General features: G+C 51.3%; 2 protein-coding genes across 2 annotated transcripts in view; both read right to left on the reverse strand.

Moving 5' to 3' along the window:
* Window positions 1–4,990, reverse strand: part of TRARG1 (trafficking regulator of GLUT4 (SLC2A4) 1) — an 11,335-nt gene extending 6,345 nt beyond the window's left edge. The window contains exon 1 of the mRNA XM_053367646.1: window positions 4,277–4,990. Coding sequence (XP_053223621.1) covers window positions 4,277–4,669 — 393 coding nt within the window. The 5' untranslated portion in view covers window positions 4,670–4,990. The remainder of the gene's footprint in view (window positions 1–4,276) is intronic.
* A 4,051-nt stretch (window positions 4,991–9,041) lies between these two features.
* BHLHA9 (basic helix-loop-helix family member a9) lies at window positions 9,042–10,907 on the reverse strand. Its single transcript, XM_053367643.1, has one exon. The coding sequence runs from the start codon at window positions 10,047–10,049 to the stop codon at window positions 9,345–9,347; it is 705 nt and encodes a 234-aa protein (XP_053223618.1). The 5' UTR covers window positions 10,050–10,907; the 3' UTR covers window positions 9,042–9,344.
* Window positions 10,908–18,803: the final 7,896 nt, after the last annotated feature.

Here is an 18,803-nt window from a genome sequence, read left to right on the forward strand (position 1 = left end):
AATAATAATAATAATAATAATAATAATAATAATGCAGGAAGCTGCCTTATTTTGACACAGACCATTTTCTAGCTAAAGATTGTCTACACTGACTGGCAGCAACTCTCCAGGATTTCAGAGGAGGGGACATTCCCAAGCCTACCTGGAAATGCCTGGGATTGAACCCAAAGCCTTTTGCATGCAAGGGAAATGCTCTACCACTGCGCTACAGCCCTTCCCAGGTGTGAGGGCAGGACATAAACGGCAGTGACCCTCCCCGGTTGTCTGTCCCCCAGTCGTACTCTGATAACCTTTAAATTCGATTACTGCAAAGTGTTAAATGTAGGGCTGCTTCTGAAGAAGGTTCAGAAACATCAGTTGGTGCACAATTTGGCAGCCAGGTTGCTCACCGGTGCAAGACAGTTTGAGAATATTACACCAATCCTGGCCTAATTGCACTGGCTGCCCATTAGTTTCCAGGCCCAATTCGAAGTGCTGGTTTTGACCTATTAAACCTTTTTAAGGCTTACGACTGCCTCTCCCCATACGAACTGTCCCAGACTCTGTGTTCATCATCTGAGGCCCTTCTTCCGGTGCCTCCTTCACGAGAGGGCAGAAACATGAGAACGGGGTCTTTTCTGCAGTGGCTCCCCATTTTTGGGTTCTCCCCCCCCCCAGGGAGGCTCGCCTGGCACCTTCATTGCATATCTTTAGGTGCCAGGCGAAAACATTCCCTTTCTCCTAGGCCTTTGGCTAATTAAACATTCTGTGACCCTTTAAATGTGTTTGGGAGTTGTTTTTGAACTTCGTTTTATTATGTATTTTGTGTTTTTGTTTTGTATTTTTTTATGTTGTGAGCTTTCCTGCGGTCTTCTGATTAAGGGTGCCATACAAATTTAATGAATAAATAAAATATTCAAAGGGCCTGCCGCTGATTCTGCCTATGGAGGCTGCATGCTTAACTATCTTACTTCGTAAGAACATCTGGAGAGGCCTCCCAGGAGCCTAAGGCCTAAGGCCCACCTAGGCCCAGCAACCTCCACCCTGCTGTATGGCCACCTGGGTGCCTCTGGGATGCCCCTGAGCAGGACAGGAGTGCAAATACCCTCCCCATGGCATTCTTCATCATCTCTTGGTCTCCTGAAATAGACTTCATCTGAACTTGGGGGCTCCGCATTGCTATTGCCAGATCGATCCTACTTGCGGACCTCAACGGTCTTGAGAAACAAGCGTTTTCATGTGGTTAGTATGGATGCGGAGCTCAAATGTGCCACAACCCCCTCTTTCCATGCCCTACTCAGTCTGCTGTCCATCTGTGGACAAGCCCTGTACAGAGCCTTTCTCCCCATTGCCTACCATTTGCTGAGTGGCAGGACATATGCTTTGCATGCAGAAGGTGTCCATCGCCAATGGCATCCTCAGGTAGGGCTGGGCAAGGCTCCCTGCCTAAAATCCTGGAGAGCTGCTGCCAGCCAGTGTCCTGAGCCATATGGACTAATAAGGCAGCTTCCTGTGGTCCTCTTCAAACATGCCCTTAGTTCAGCACCATGAGGGCTAGCATCTTGATTCATTTTTAAGGGGTGGGACATAGCTCATCTTTGCATGCAGAAGATCCCAGGTTCAAATTTTGGCAGCGTCCCCAGCCAGGGCTTGGAGAAGGGATCCCTGATCTGAAACAATGGTGAGCCACTGCCAGCCAGTGTAGGCAGTACTGAGCTAGATGGAGCAACGTTCTGACTCAGTGTTAAGGCAGCTTCCTATGTTCAGTCTGGAACCGCTCTGCGTTTCGCTGAAAAGCTTTCCCTGTTTTGGAGGAATCCTGGCTGCTACCATGGACAGCTCCCTCTTTGCTTCTCTCTCTTTCAGCTTTTATATTATTAACCATTAATCTAGCCTTGGCCATCCTGGCGCCCTCCAGCTGTTCTGGACTACAATTCCCATCAGCTCAGCCAGCACGGCTTTTTTCTTCCCATCACCCACTGCTCTGCCAAGTTTACACAGCCAACCCTGTAAAGCCTGGCCAGAGGAGATGCTCTTGCAATTCCCCAATAATGTTGGCTGCCCTTTACTCCACCTCTCCCAGCCCTGCGTGGCAGCTAAACCTTAGTCCTCTCTGTTTCTAAGCTCAGCCTTCTCGAACCATGTCAAAAGCGTAAGCGTTGCCTCTGAGCATGCCAAGCGCGTCGGCCCTTTTCCTGCCAGATACCTGCCCTCTACCCCCTTAGGGGCACAGGTGGGTGGCTGCCCTCATCACAGTCCAAAGGCAGAACTTGAGAACTGGCACACCCCATTTTAGAAATTAAAAGTGCATCCTGCACAGCGGGGGGTTGGGGGTTGAACTAGATGACCCTTTGGGTCCCTCCCAACTGTACAATGCTAGAATTCTGTGCTCTGTTTCCCCTTCCACCCTTCCCTTCCCTTCCTTCCCTGACTGTATCTGCCAGGAGGCCTTCCTGGAGCCAAATCCAGAGAGAGAGAGAGAGAGAGAGAGAGAGAGAGGGAGGGAGGGAGGGAGGGAGAGGCCTCCTTGTGCCAGCCCTATGGATGAATCTCCTTGGCATCCAAATTCATCTCTGCCTGCCCCAAAGCCAACCCCACATATGCTTGGTTGTATCCAGAGACTGGGGAGAGGAGAAACAGGAAGACACCCCGTATGGATGCCCAGAGCTTTCTATAGTCAGCTGAACGGAAACGAATTCTTCCTCGTTCCCTCTAGTCATCACAGGGAAGCTGTGTGACTTCTGAGGGGGGGTGCTGCCCCCCAACAAACTTTGGATCCCTCCTCTCTTCTTCCTTCCTTCCCTTTATAACCCACCTTTTTCTCCCAAGAAGCTCAAAGACGGCATCCGCGTCTCTCCCCCATCTCATTTAATCCCTACAACAGCCCTGCGACGTAGGTCGGGCTATGAGGATGGTGCCTGGCCCCCCAGGATCACACCCAGAGAACTTCATATATCCAAGTGGAGATTTGAACCCAGGTCTCTCCCACGCTAATCACTGCATCCCCGCTAGTTCGTACGCCTTTGTGACCAGGAGACTTTTGCCCGTTTTGAGGTTCTCTGGACTGCTGTGGTCCTGCCCCTCACCTTGTTGGTAAACACACCCACAGGATGGGAATGGAAGGGGCACCCCGCCCCCAGTCAGAGGTTAATGTGCAACCAAATTTGCATCTATCAGCTCTGGAAACTGCTCTCTGAGCTCTCTTACCCTCCCCGTGGCAGAAGCTTGTGTTTGTTCTTTGTGGTCAGAGGCGCTCTGTACATGTTCAGGGTAGTCTTTCTTTATTTCGACATTACATGGCAACAAGTTCTGGCAACCATCCCCCCCCCCTTCCCAATTTCCTCACTGTATAATTTTTTACATCTCTCTCCGACAAAATCCAGAGCCAAGCAAGAGAGGCCTAGGCTGTTCTTGACACGTCTTAACTTAAGTGGGAGCTGTCTCCAACCCGTGTCTAGCTGGGGCGGACGGGAAGGAAGAGGGCAGGGTGTGGAGCTATTGATCAACTTCGTTTGCTAAGCAGAAGAGGGAATTAGACACACACACACCAACCAACCAACCAAAAACCCTTGTAATTTGGCACGCGAATTAAATTGATTTTATTGCTGTGTAATCCTCGACATCTCTGCTCGGAACTGCCATTGAATTCAACGCGCCTTACTCCCAGCTCAGCGGGTATAGGGTACCGCAGCCTTAATTCAGTCGTGAGCAAGATTCTACATTTGAAAGGGCACTTTTATCATAATGTTAATATTATTAAATTCCCCCAAATCCTCACACTCTGTTTAAGTCTTTCTCCCATCTCCCCAATCCACAAAACGCACACGCCCCACCCCGTATTTGAGAAGGGAGCTGCTGTATTTGGAGTCTGTTATGCAGGGAAAGTTATAAATTACGATTATTCACTCTTTGTTTTCTCCTCCTCCTCATCCCAGCTAGGTCGACATGATTGCATATTCTTTCTCTCTCACACGCAAACCCCCAAAAGTCCTGTCCTTCCGAAACTGGAAGAACAGTCCACTCCAAAACGTGCAGTTCACAGACTTTTGGAGAAACTAAGACACCCCTCCCTTACCGACACTCTTCTTCCATTCTCCCCGATGTAACGCCCTCTGCTCAAGTTTTAAACACAGCTACAAAGTTCCCGCCGGGGACTTCCACGCTCCGCGACTCCCCGACGCCGTGCCGATGTCCCCGGTGCGCGCAGGGCGCACAAGGAACTTGGCGAGGGCGGCGCGTCTTTGCGCACAGCCGGAGTCCCGAGGGGACGCGCTGGAGCGGGGGAACGGCCGCTTACCATGATGGAGAAGACTAAGGCCACGATGTTGAGGGGCCAGATGGGGCAGAAGCAAGAGAAGATGGCCAGCGGGAGGTAGTCCCGCGAGCGGCCCGGCTCGTGGAGGTTGGAGGTGGTGGCCGTGGACGAGGCGCGCCCCAGGCTGAGCCGCGACGGCGAGAGCGACGTGGCCTCCAGCTTCCCCTCCGAGCCGGACTGGTAAGGCAGGCTGTGGTGGCCGTTGCGCTCGGCCTCGCCCCCGGCGGGCGCTTCATGGCCGCCTTCTCCACCGGCTGCGAAGGACTTCGGGGCCACCCCGACGGCGGTCAACAGCTTCTCCGTCTCGTGCGAGTCCAGAGGCGGAGGAGAGTTCTCCAGCGCCTTCGCCAGCGGCGCCTCCGTGTTGATGGCCATGGCTGCGCCGCGCTTAGACTCCCATGATCCGGGCGAAGGCGCAGGGGGTCCGGGGGAGGGAGCCGCAGGCGCCGCCTCGACGGGATCACACGCGCCTCGCCCTGGTGCTGGGGGCTCTCTCCGTCCTCCTCCTGCCTCTTGCTCGCTTTCCTGACCCAGCCACGCAGGCTTCTCTCTTATCCGCCGCGCTCGCCTTTCTCTCTCCAAAGCGCTCTTTGGCAACTGCGCGCCGGTCCGTCGAAGGGGCCGCCCAGGCTGGGTTGTGAGCACACCGAGGAGGCAAGAGGAGGAGGAGCCACAGCGCCTTCCCTGACGCACGCTCGCCCCAAGGCACGGCCCGCCAACCGCCGGCAATGGGCAGATTGTTCGGGTTGTGTGGTGGAGAAGCGGGGTTTGGGAAGCAGCTCCCGGGAGGGACTTGGCCGGTGGGAAGCAGCAGCCGCAGCCCTGGAGAAGGCAGACGGAGGCTGGAATTGTCTCCTTATTCCCCGTTCCTTATTCCTGCGTCTCCTTGCTTTCCTTATTCCCAAATCGTTTCTTCTTATCCCTAATTCCTAAACCTCAGTTCCTTCTTCGTATTTAGCAGTTATTTCCTTACACCTCCTTCTCAGTTCCTTGTTCTAGTCCTCAAGGAAACCTCAGCGAGATGGATCAAACCAACCTTAGTGATTCAGCACCCCTTTCCCACCCACGGGCACCCACCAGGCGCCTTAAGGAAGCTCACTGGGCAGGGCACTGGAGGCAACAGCTCTCTCTGGTTGTTGCTTCCCCAGCTGCTGACGTTTACAGATAGACTGCCTCTGAATCTGGAGGCTCCATTTAGCGACAGTGTCTGAAGACCAGATGGGAAATGGCAGTGTTTAAAAGTGCTTCCGAAACAGGAGGTGAGAGCCTGGGAAACTGTCAAGATGTGTGAAGGGGCAACCCGCTCCATGTGTGGATGTGGCTTGGCCCATTTTCAGGGGTAACATTCTTAGCTGCTGCCAAATACTATTTCAAGTCTATGAAAGGGAGAAACACTCGATGTCACTTCGTTTCAGCACCTGCGTGCCTTGCTTTGCTCTGTACTGACTTCTATCAGGAGGCAGGCACCACGCCCCAGTTTTCAAGGGACTGAGCATTTTACTAGTCCTCAGGGGGGTGTTGCAGGATGCACATAGAAGCACGTCAGCTGTGCATCTGCTGTGGAAGTGCCCAAGCAATGATGAGCATGGGCTTTACGCCAAGTCAGCAGACCCTCCAGCTCAGTATTGTCTACTCTGACTGGCAGCAGCGGCTCTCCAGGGTTTCAGACAGGAGGACATTCTCAGCCTCCCTGCAGATGTTCCATATTGAACCCGGGACCTTTTGCATGTGCTGTGCCTCTGAAGCATCCTAAAAAAAATTGCAAGATTCCGGTCCTCATGGATCTGAATAAAAGGCTGTATTAAAGAGAAACAGAAGAAGCTACTTTATACTGAATCAGGCCATTGGTCCATTCAGGGGTCAGCAAACTTTTTCAGGAGGGGGCCGGTCCACTGTCCCTCAGCCCTTGTGGGGGGCCAGACTATATTTGGGGGGGGGAATGAACGAATTCCTATGCCCCATAAATAACCCAGAGATGCATTTTAAATAAAAGGACACATTCTACTCCTGTAAAAACATGCTGATTCCCGGACCACCTGCGGGCTGGATTTAGAAGGTGATTGGACCGGATCCAGCCCCTGGGCCTTAGGTTACCTACCCATGATCTAGCTCAGCACTGCCCACATTCGGTGGCCACTGCTTTGCAACTAATGTCTTACCTGGAGATGCTGGGGTGGTACCTGGGAGCGTATATGTGCAGAGTTTAGAACTGGTGCAGAGTGCCACCTTGTGGACCACATGAGGAATTTTCTGGAGGGGTCACCCACCCACAAAAAGAATCTACATTTTCCTCCCCCCCCCATGCTGTTCCCAAGCAAGATTTCCGCATCATACAGAGAACAAAATGGGTTGGGACGTCGATGCTATTCCCGCCTCTGCTTGAAGAAGACTTCTGTGATGCTCAGAAGTTTGTGTGGGTCAAGCTCAATAGAACAGAATCTCCTGCCTTTCGCCGGGGTCTCATATTGCTGTTTCCCTGGAGGAGTCCTTTGCAAAGAAGGAAGGAAAGCACTGTGGAAACAGTGGTGTTCTGAGCCCCACAACCTATTTGTGGATAGTAGGAAGATGCACATTCTGGGATTCTGCAGTCAACCAAATGCCCCAATGGGAAGCCCGCAAGTAACACAAAGTAAGATTCCAGTCTTCATGAATATAGGGCTGATCTAAACAGGAAGATGCATTCCACTGAGTCAGATCATTGGTCAATAGCTCTCTATACTGTCTGGAAGTGATTCTTCATGGTTTCAAGGCAGGGATAATGACAGGGGAGGCTGCTGGATCAGGCCCTTGGCGCAACTAGTCCAGCATCCTCTTCTCACAGTGGCCAACCAGATGCCAAGCAGGATTTGAACACAGGATCCTTCTCCCCTGCTGCAGTTTCCAGCAACGGACATTGCTGCCTCCAGCTGCAGAGGCAGAGCAGAGCCATCATGGCTGGTAGCCATCGATACTAATGCATGAATTCCTATGTGAATCCTCTTTTAAAGCCATCCAAGTGGGTGACCGTCTCTGCCTCCTGTGGAGGAGAGTTCCATAGGTGCGTGAAGAAGTCCTTTCTTTTATCTGCCCTGACATTTTGAGCCCTACTTGGAGATGGCACCAGGGACTGAACCTGGGACCTTCCACATGCAAAACAGCTGCTCTGTCACTCTGCTACAGCCCTTCCCAATATTGCTCAAAAATACAGAGGAGGTTATATTGATTTGGCAAAACAAATTGCTCCACCGTTCAGGACAGTGAGCAGATAACTGTACGATACCGACAACTATACTGATAATGTTAAGTATGTTGCAGATAATTGCATGGGGATCTTGGCAGCTGAGCAAAAGGAGCGTCACAGAAACACAGCAACTGGTTTTATCAAGTGGCTCTGTTATATCGGTGCAGATCAGTGCGTCTCCCAACTCCAGATAGCTAAAGCTCATCCTTTAAACAAAAAAACAAAAACAAAACACCAAAAAAATCAGCAACAGAAAAATCTCTGAATTAAAATGGGAGGCCATCTTCACTCTTACACATGAATGTTTTTAAAGAATGCGTGAGAGAAATAATGATTGCCTCCAGCAAAATCCATCTGTCCCTCTGTTTTTCTATGTGATGGTAGGAAATCTCTCCTAATTAGAAGGAGGCAAGGCCGGAGCAGTACAACAGACACATGTGTGTGTGTGCGCGCGCAGAGAGAGAATCATAGTACAGTGGTACCTCGGGTTACAGACGCTTCAGGTTACAGACTCCGCTAACCCAGAAATAGTACCTCGGGTTAAGAACTTTGCTTCAGGATGAGAACAGAAATCACGCAGCGGTGGCAGGAGGCCCCATTAGCTAAGGTGGTACCTCAGGTTAAGAACAGTTTCAGGTTAAGAACAGACCTCCCGAATGAATTAAGTTCTTAACCCGAGGTACCACTGTATTGTAGCATTGGAAGGGACCCCCGAGTCATCTAGTCCAACCCCTTGCTATGCAGGAATCGCAGCTAGAAATCCCTGATCTGTCAGCACCCTGGCAGAGCAGAATTACTTCCCATCACCATCCCATGCCCCAATCCCCCAGTACAGTCTTGATTAATAAGAGGTGAAATCAGAAAAGGCACACATGCCCAAAATGCTTTGGCCTTCAATTATTTAATTAACTTTCATCTTGCAGCACTCTTAGCATGTCCTGGCGCACCCTTTGTGGATTACAGGTTCTAGAGTTTATGCCCCAACAGATCTAAACAGACAAATAAACCACACCTATCTTGCTGCCTGCACTGGTGTTCAAGTGTCTCAGCTGGACTCCTTCTGTTCCTTCTTAAGACATCGGCTGGTTCGCATCCCCCCCACTCTAGTTGCACCCAGAACTGTAGTGATGCTGACAAGTGCCGCCCCATGGATATCTACTGAGAAATGAGCCCCAGTGAGTTCTGTGGGGCTTATTCCCAAGTCAGTGTTTCTAGCTGTAGTGGGTAAGCTTCCACATGGTCCGAGGACCACGTTCCCTTGTGGACAACATCTGAGGATCACATCCTGGTGGCAGGTACCCCTCTGACGCCCCTTTGAAATATTGCCACCTCTCAGCTGCTTTGCAGTGAGGCTGCCCTCCAGATCAGGGCAGTGATTCCATCAGCCTGACAGAGCAGGCATCAGATTATTTCAGGAAAAGTCACAAAGGCGGGTGAACCTATAACATCCCAAAGACACAAATATTCTTGCAGTATCCAGTGGTTGCAAGATCATAATATAATATATTTATACAGTTCCATCAGTGTGCATTGCATCTTACAGATTCCCCAGGAGCATGCAGTCCAAAAGCCGCTGTATATATTTACAAATCAGCTGGAGCACCTAAGAGATCGGTCTCTGCCCCATGAAGGTACAGTCAAAAAAGCATCTGTGTACCTTTACAAACTCAGCCAGAGGAAATGTGAAATCCTGAGAAGGCAACTTCTCTAAGTCTGCAAGGCTCAATGTGAGATCCTAGGAAAACTGTCCAGATCCAACTTCAGAGGAAGCAGAGGATCGTGCCCGCACCATCAGGACCACAAGGACGAAGAAGGCTGAGAGTCCCCATCTCAGAACAAGCCGTACTTCCAGGGGAAATGCCCAGAAGAGCAACTTTGAATGCTGCTGTCTGCAAGTCTTTGCTGGTAGGGGGCTCGGCCCCCCAGGAGGAGGGTGCCGGCTGGACAACAGGCAGGGCTGGATCCATAAATGCCCTCTTTGGGGTTTTCGACCAAGTGATGGGAAGCGTTTTCAGGGCGGCACTTCATGCATGCTGTCGCACTGGGCTGAAATGGAGGCCCCTTACTGTATCCAGGTTCCCAGAGAGGCTGGAAGATCTTGGGCTGGCTGTCCCTAAAGCTGCCTTCGCCCCGGGTCGGCTGGCACTCAGCATGGGCGCAGGACCACCCCACCGCAGGCCCGGACCGGAGGGACGTGGAAAGGGTGGCGATCCGGTGGATGGCGCGGCGGAGGGTGGCGATCTTGGAGAGCCGCTTGCCCCCCAGGTCGTGCCGGAGGGCCAGCCGCAGGGCGTTGAAGGCCTGGTTGTAATCGAGGATTCTCTTGCGCTCCCGGACGTTGGCCGCCATGCGCCGGGCTTTGGAGCGCATGGGCCGGACCCTGCGCTTCTCTGGGGCCTCCTCGAGGTTTCCAGGGAAGGCCGAGGACTTGGCCTTGCAAGGCTGCAGGAAGCGGGTCCTTTGCCTGGGCACACCTCGTCCCCCTCCTTCCCAGGGGTCCGGCTGTTCCAGGTGGCTTGGGGCAGCTCTGGGCATTTTTGAGCCTCTCTGTTCAGATTTCTCTCCCTCTCCCTGTGCAGATCTTTGCTGGACAGTCCTGTGCACCAGGCTCCTCCTTCTCCTCCTCCTCCAAACTCCTGGAGGCTGAGATTTAATTGTACCACGTGGAATCCCGTCCCAGGTAGCCTTTTTTATCACCAGCCTCCAGGTATCCTGGGGTTAGAGGCACCAGCTTATTCAGGAAGCCGCTCGCGTGGAAACCAGATTTTCCCACCTCGTTGCACCACTCTGCCTCTTTGTCACACCCTCAACTCCAACTCGAGTTCCTTGCCTACACTGCAGGGTGGGCAGTCTAACAAGAGCTCCCAATACTGTGGAACGAGTCAAATGCTTTTGCAGTGTACATAAATGATCGTACCCAGCACATCGGACAAAGGCAGCTTCTGAATGCCGGGTGCTGGAAGCCACAGGAGGGGAGAGCTGTTGATCTGCTTGGGTTTTGCTTGCAAGCTCCCTGTTGGAACATCTGGTTGGCCATTGTGAGAAGAAGATGGTGGACTGGATGGGCCCCCTTTGGCCTGATCCTGCAGCCAGGCTCTGCATACACTCAGGACGGAATTTCCTTTCCCGCCAGCCCTTCGACCCTCCAAAAGTTGTAATAAGCACCTTGGTGCCTTCCCAGGAAAAGACACTGTCTTTAAATCACCAGCCCCTTTCTCCCAGATGTCTGTGGCTAGCTATTAATTTAGACCTCTCCTCCACCACCAATTTCTTTTTAAAAAATAAAAATAAATTGGGCCTCTTGGCAAGGCGAGATTCAGGCGTCCACGAAGAACCAGGCAGGTGTAAAACCTGCCTCCCTTTGAAGTCTCCCTTCCCTTCCTCCTCATTCCCTCGGGGGTCCCTGCAGCTGATTTATTGGACGCAGACCCTGAAATTAGCCATGGCTTCAAAAGGTCCAAACAGGAGCATGGCAAGAGACAAACGGAACAGGTAGTAATTGCTGTGATCAATTACTGGACACAAATCAGGCAGAGGCTGATAAAAGGTTGGAGGAGCTGCCTCTCTGGTTCGTGGGCCTAACAACAAGGACACAGCAATTTGTCAGTTTTGTGAACATTTTTTGTTTGAGGTTATATTGCGTCTCTCGCCTTCCCTCCACGGAGATCAAGGGGGCATTTAATGTCTCTCCCCTGCCCTACTTTATCCTCGCTGCAACCCTGCACATGAACTCATTTAGGAGTGCCATCCTATGCATATTTTCAATTGAGCATAGTGACTGTTGCAACTTCCTGTAGCAGGGAGTTCCAGAGGTTTGTTAGGCATCAGTTGTGCAAAGGACCGATTGCCTTAAATTTATTTTCTGAAGCTGATAAAGATCTTAAAAATAACAAACTCGTTTCTCACCTTTTGACTGCAGCAAGGATGTCTGTTATTTGTTGTTGTTTATTAGACGTGACTTCGAGGCGATTCACAAGATAAAAATAAAAGGTAAAAACACAAATAAATGGTTTAATCAAAAACAGCAAAACAATAACCTCCCTCAAACATATTTAAAAGGCTGTAGAATATTAATCAGCCGAAGACCTGGTTGGAGAGGAGCATTTTAGCCTGGCGCCTAAAGATGTATAATGAAGGCAGCAGCCGAACATCCTTGGAGAGAGCATTCTGCAACAGGGAGCCACTGCAGAAAAGGCCTTGTTCTCATGTTGCCACCCTCCAGACCTCATGTGGAAGAGGCACACAAAGAAGGGCCTCAAATAATGATTACAGGGTCTGGGGCAGTATATATGGGGAGAGGTATCCTTGAGGTATTGCGACCCTGAGCTGTTTAAGGCTTTATAGCACTTTGAATTGGGCCCGGAAGCTATTTGGCAGGCCATGCAGCCAGGCCAGGATCGGTGCGATACGCTCCAACAATTGCAACATCACACTCCAGCAGAATATCGGAACTAGAAGGAATCACATTTGCTGCTCAGCCCACCACTGCCTTCAGGAAGATGGAGAGGTGGAAAGGGATGCACATTCATTTTGGGGAAACGAATTGATTAAAGGGGCGGGGATTGCAGCCGCCTGCTCAGAGCACCTCCCTGCCTGAACTCACCCCACCTCCAGCCTCCTAGGAATGTCGATCCCGAAAGCCGGGTGGCAGCTAGCCCAGACAACTGCCTGCCCCGAGGTCCTTGTCCCGCCGCAAAAGGGGACAGGAAGGCCTCTGTTTTCAGGGAGCAAATTATTTCCCCGGCCTCTTTTATCACCTGCTCCAATCTGTCTCGCAACCGCCCTTCCTTCCTCGTCCTTGGGCGGGGGCGGTGACTGGGACCCCCTGAGCAAATTCCTGCGTAGCATGGGGGGTGCAGGGGGGGCCGGCCGCACCGGGCGCAACATCTGGGGGTTAGGGTTAGGGGGCGCAAATCCACGGGTTAGGGGGCGCAAATTACTTGCCTTGCCCCGGGTGCTGACAACCCACGCTACGCCACTGCCTGCACCTTGCAGCTCGGGAGACGGAGGAGGGAGGGAGAACGTAAAGGCATAAGGAGAGCCCATGCGGGATCAGGCCAAGCAGATGCCCCAAAGGGAACCAGCATGCAGGATCCGGGCCCAAGAGCAACTCTCCCCTCCTGTGGTTTTCAGCAACTGGGATTCAGAAGCACGGCTGCCTCCAACCATTGTGTGGCGGGAAGTTCCACGGTCCAGCTATGCGCTGTGTGAGAAAGGACTTTCTTTTATCTTTTATTTTTATTATCTTATTGTTTTATTAGGTTTATATACTGCCTTTCATCGCAAGATCTCAGGAGAGGTTCACAAGACAAAAGCATAAATAGTTAAAACAAAAACAACAAAACAATAACCGCCCCCCTCCCACAAACACATTTAAAATATTATTATTTATTAGGTTATCTGCCCTGAATCTTCAGCTTCACTGGATCTCCCCGAGTTCTAGTGTTAGGAGAGAGGGACGAAAACTTCGCTTTCTCCATTATTAAACTTCTATCACGTCCCCTTTCTCGCTGCCTGCAAGAAACACTGGGTAGACTGCTGCTGAACTTAGAGGCTCCACTTAAACCTGTACTTTATGTCTCCATCGACATTTATTTTCTTCTTAGCATATACCTGCTCACAGAACCTGTACACGGCTTAGTTTTCTTGCCATTGTCATTTCAGGTTTTGTGCAAATATAGTATTTTGTGGTGTGTATGTGTATGTGTGTGTGTGTGTTTCAGGGCAGGGAACTCCCCCTCCAAACCCCCCCCCCCAATTTGATTTATTGCTTTCCACCCTGTTGGCAAGATTTACAAGCCTGAGCACCCAGAAATGGGTGGCGGGCGGACCTAGCGTCAGGATGATTTCTTGTCACACCGTAAATCTTGTGGTTCAGGGAGGGGGGGGCAGCTTTCCGAGAAAGACCTCTCCTAGTTCTGAATATGTGGGGCATGTAGGGGCAGTGGGGATGGGTGGCTGAGTGAATTATAAGAGACAGGCACCTGAGTTTAGCAGGGGTGCAAAGTGAGGCAGGAACAAACAGGTTTGGGGCACCAGCAAAAAATAATAATCTCATAGTTTTGGCCCATAAGACAAAGTATTTGGGTTTTAATAATAATAATAAGAAGAAGAAGAAGAAGGCTTGAACCACATCAGGATTTGTCTAACTCCATCCCCCACCCGGACATCCTGCTTCTGATGATAGACAGCCCGGTGTCCTGGGAAGCTGGACAATAAGGCAGTAACCATTCCTCAACGGTTGTTTCCCTAGCATCTGGTATTCAGGGGTAAACGGCATCTGGACATGGAAGCTCCACTCAAGCCCACCATTTGTTTTTATAAATAGGTAAAGGTAAAGGGACCCCTGACCGTTAGGTCCAGTTGTGACCCACTCTGGGGTTGCGGCGCTCATCTCGCTTTATTGGCCGAGGGAGCCGGCGTACAGCATGACTAAGCTGCTTCTGGCGAACCAGAGCAGCACACGGAAACACCATTTACGTTCCCGCCGGAGCGGTACCTATTTATCTACTTGCACTTTGACGTGCTTTCGAACTGCTAGGTTGGCAGGAGCAGGGACCGAGCTCACCCCGTCGTGGGGATTCGAACCGCTGACCTTCTAATCGGCAAGTCCTAGGCTCTGTGGTTTAACCCACAGCGCCACCTGCGTCCCCTTTTTATAAATATATACCGCTTACTTACAGTAATCTCTAAGCAGTGCACAGGCTCCTCAATATAGTGAAAAGTAAAACAAGTTAACGCTATGAAATCAGAATTTGCTCAAACTGCCTGCTAATTAATATATATATATATATATAAATTCAGTAGTCACCGGAAGTTCAACAGGGAGGGAGCCTGTCTGACCTTAGCTGGATGTTCCATAGAATCGGGCAGATTCTATGGTGGATCTGAGCTGTGCACCTGAGCAACGGGGGGCCACTTAGAAGGACTCCCCCACCAAAGAAAAACCCAGCAATCAAGCAGGGATAGAAGACGTCTCTATGAACACCCCTCTGCCCTTTTTAAATATCTATCAGCTCACTAAGGTTGGTTTCCTTGGTGTTATGCTTTCATTGCAGTCCTTGAGAGACTCTCTCCCTAATCCCAGAGCTAATCTCTCGTGCTTCCACCACCTATAACTAAAGGCTGCGCCCAAGGGGCTAGTCCCTGTGGAGTAAGCTTTGAGAAGCCGGGGCCTCTCCCCTTCCCTCCCTCTGGGGCTGTTTTCTCTTGCAGAGCAGCCACTCAGCCACAGGCAAAGCAGAACGTTAATCTGGGTTGTCCATCGCCCCACACAAATGGGGCGCTGTGGAGTCGCCTCCTCAGCCCTCTAGCAACCAACCCAGGTGGGCTGTGCCGAGAGAGCAGCTTTGCATTAAAAAACTTTATTATTATTATTATTATTATTATTATTATTATTATTATTATTATTATATTTATACTCTGCCCTCCCCAGCCAAGACCGGGCTGAGGACGGCTAACACCAGGCATAAAAACAATTGATTAAAATACAACTCAAAAACAAGATTAAAGTACAACATTAAAATGCAGCCTCATTTCAGTAGAAACTCAAATCAAAAACTTTTTTGGGGATGAAAACATCAGGTCTTCACCAAGGCCAACTATCCAGACTGGTCCTACATGGGCCAGAAAAAAAGCCAGGGAAGTCCCCAAATAGGAGTTCCATCACAGAAGGAGAAAGGAAAAAGGAAAGAGGGGGAGGGGATCAAGTTGATTCCAAGCCAAAGGCCAGGCAGAACAACTCTGTCTTACAGGCCCTGCAGAAAGAAATCAGATCCCGCAGGGCCCTGGTCTCATGAGACAGAGCGTTCCACCAGGCCGGAGCCAGTGTTGAAAAGGCCCTGGCTCTGGCTGAGGCTAATCTGACTTCCTTAGGGCCCGGGACCTCTAAGGTGTTGCTATTTATGGACCTTAAGGTCCTCCGTGGGGCAGACCGGGAGAGGCGGTCCCGTAGGTACGAGGGTCCTATTGCATCTTCTGCTACAGGATTTCCATTCTCCACGAATCAAAGAACCCAGGAAGAGTCCTGCAGGATCAGGCCATCTAGTCCTGCCTCCTGTTCTCACAGGGGCCGACCAGATGCCCCCAAGGGAAACCAGCAAGCAGGACCCATCTAATCCTCTTTTTAAGCCATCCAAGTTGCTGGCCATCCCCGCCTCCTGTGGCAGGGAGTTCCATAGTTTAACTACGCGCAGCATGAAGAAGTAGTCTGAATCTGTTGGGACTTGTGGGGTGTGGAGGGGGGCTGTGTATGGATCAACACCATGGATCAACTGGGGGGGGAGAATATATTCAACTGGGGGTTCAGTTGCTCATTCTTCCTCTCCCATCGTTTGCGGCCAGGTCATTCCTGCAGGGCAGTCAGTAACACGGTGACACCACCCACCCACCCAGGCTAAATGGACCCTGCCCCTCAACAACTGGGTGTGGGCGAATGCCCTCTGTGGCAAGTGGTTTTGACAATGGGGGGTCATCTATTTTTTCTAGGGGGGCTTGGGCTAACTACGTCATGGGAAATATTCCCCCATGCTGCCATTCCCCCTCCCTGGCAATACGGGATGCCAGCAAGGCTAAATCAATTCGTGCAATTCCCATTGTATGTTAGCCGGTTTAATTTAGTTAAGTAGCTCCGATCGCTCCAGCTGACAAATGTCCAATAAAATGAGTAAATACATAAAGCGAGCCGCGTTGCGCTCTCTCTCTTTGAAGGAGGGCGGGGGCTCCTCAGCCTTTTAACAGCTTGCTGTGGGGTGGTAAAAACAAAAAAACCCCCCACCCTGCTGTAAGTTTATGCAGGATAAAGGTGCCTGTTTCGTTTCATCCAATCGCCTTGCTTGATGGAGGCATTTTGATGGATGCATCAGGGTTGGGGGTGGGGGGCAAGAGATGGACCCCTCCTTAATACACTCGCTTTTCATTGATTTTGGTGACTCTAGATTTCCTCCTCTGCCATCCCTGAAAGGAAGGTTGCATTGTGTTCTGGCTCCCTCTGGTGGGAGAATTAGGAAGTTCAGGTGCTTGTGAGCTAATGTGGTCTAATGGTTAACTCAGGCACCCCCAAACCCGGCCCTCCAGATGTTTTGGGACTACAACTCCCATCATCCCTAGCTAACAGGACCAGTGGTCAGGGATGATGGGAATTGCAGTCCTGACACATCTGGAGGACCAAGTTTGTGGATGTCTGGGTTAACTATTACCAAACCTCCAGAAGTTATTGTACCCTCGCTCCCATCACTGCTGACCATTGGGCGTGCTGGCTGCTGGGACTGCTGGGAATTGGAGTCCCACAACATATGTAAATAATATAATAATAATAATAATTTATTATTTATACCCCGCCCATCTGGCTGAGTTTCCCCAGCCACTCTGGGCGGCTCCCAATCAGTGTTAAAAACAGTACAGCGTTACATATTAAAAACTTCCCTGAACAGGGCTGCCTTAAGATGTCTTCTGAATGTCAGGTAATTATTTATCTCTTTGACATCTGATGGGAGGGCGTTCCACAGGGCGGGCGCCACTACCGAGAAGGCCCTCTGTCTGGTTCCCTGTAGCCTCACTTCTCGCAATGAGGGAACTGCCAGAAGGCCCTCGGCGCTGGATCTCAGTGTCCGGGCAGAATGATGGGGGTGGAGACGCTCCTTCAGGTATACAGGACCGAGGCCGTTTAGGGCTTTAAAGGTCAGCACCAACACTTTGAATCGTGCGCGGAAACGTACTGGGAGCCAATGCAGATCTCTCAGAACCGGTGTTATGTGGTCCCGGCGGCCGCTCCCAGTCACCAGTCTAGCTGCCGCATTCTGGATTAATTGCAGTTTCCGGGTCACCTTCAAAGGTAGCCCCACATAGAGCGCGTTGCAGTAGTCCAAGCGTGAGATAACTAGAGCATGCACCACTCTGGCGAGACAGTTCGCGGGCAGGTAGGGTCTTAGCCTGCGTACCAGGTGGAGCTGGTAGACAGCTGCCCTGGACACAGAGTTAACCTGCGCCTCCATGGACAGCTGTGAGTCCAAAATGACTCCCAGGCTGCGCACCTGGTCCTTCAGGGGCACAGTTACCCCATTCAAGACCAGGGAATCCCCCACACCAACCCGCTCCCTGTCCCCCAAAAACAGTACTTCTGTCTTGTCAGGATTCAACCTCAATCTGTTAGCCGCCATCCATCCTCCAACCGCCTCCAGGCACTCACACAGGACCTTCACCACCTTCACTGGTTCCGATTTGAAAGAGAGGTAGAGCTGGGTATCATCCGCATACTGATGAACACCCAGCCCAAACCTCCTGATGATCTCTCCCAGCGGCTGCATGTAAATGTTGAAAAGCATGGGGGAGAGGACAGAACCCTGAGGCACCCCACAAGTGAGAGCCCAGGGGTCTGAACACTCATCCCCCACCACCACTTTCTGAACACGGCCCAGGAGGAAGGAGCGGAACCACTGTATGACAGTGTATAAAGCGTTGCTTGGGCCACCCCGTGTTAGAGTGCCAGGCTACGGGCCCAAGGGGACTGGGTTCAAATCCATACCTGGACACGAACCTCCCTGGATGACCTTCGGCCAGCATACTGCCTCAGTCTAGCCTACCTCACAGGGTTGTTGTGAATGCTGAGACACCATGTAGGCCACCCGCCCTCTGCCTTTTTGTTAAAGACGCGGGAAGGTATTCTGAAGTGCAGAGACACTGCCTTATCGCTGAGTCAGACCATCTAGCTCAATATCGTCTACACTGACTGGCAGCAGCTGCCTGGAGTTTCAGGCAGGGTTCTTTCCCATCATTAGACCCCCATGCTATTGTCCAGCTCAAGGCTATCAGATTCAGAGGAGGGACGCGGGTGGCGCTGTGGGTTAAACCACAGAGCCAAGACTGCTGATCAGAAGGTCGGCGGTCTGACGGGGTGAGCTCCCGTTGCTCGGTCCCTGCTCCTGCCAACCTAGCAGTTCAAAAACACGTCAAATTGCAAGTAGATAAATAGGTATCACTCTGGTGGGAAGGTAAATTGTGTTTCTGTGCGCTGCTCTGGTTCGCCAGAAGCGGCTTAGTCCTGCTGGCCACATGACCCGGAAGCTGTACGCCGGCTCCCTCAGCCAATAAAGCAAGATGAACGGCACAACCCCAGAGTCGTCCGGGACTGGACCTAATGGTCAGGGGTCCCCTTTACCTTTACCTATCAGATTCAGAGTTTTTGTAAGTGGTGTCGAGCACCACCTCGCGGACCATATTATAGCGCATCTTCACCCACCCACAAGAAGATATTTACTCTGAGGTCCTGTTCCCCGCCCTGCCAGGAGATGC

This window comes from Podarcis raffonei, chromosome 15, assembly GCF_027172205.1.
Source record: "Podarcis raffonei isolate rPodRaf1 chromosome 15, rPodRaf1.pri, whole genome shotgun sequence".
Classification (NCBI taxonomy): domain Eukaryota; kingdom Metazoa; phylum Chordata; class Lepidosauria; order Squamata; family Lacertidae; genus Podarcis; species Podarcis raffonei.

Excerpts from the sequence above, each read along its gene's own strand:
- BHLHA9 (XM_053367643.1), bottom strand. The coding sequence starts at position 10,049 with ATGCCCAGAGCTGCCCCAAGCCACCTGGAACAGCCGGACCCCTGGGAA.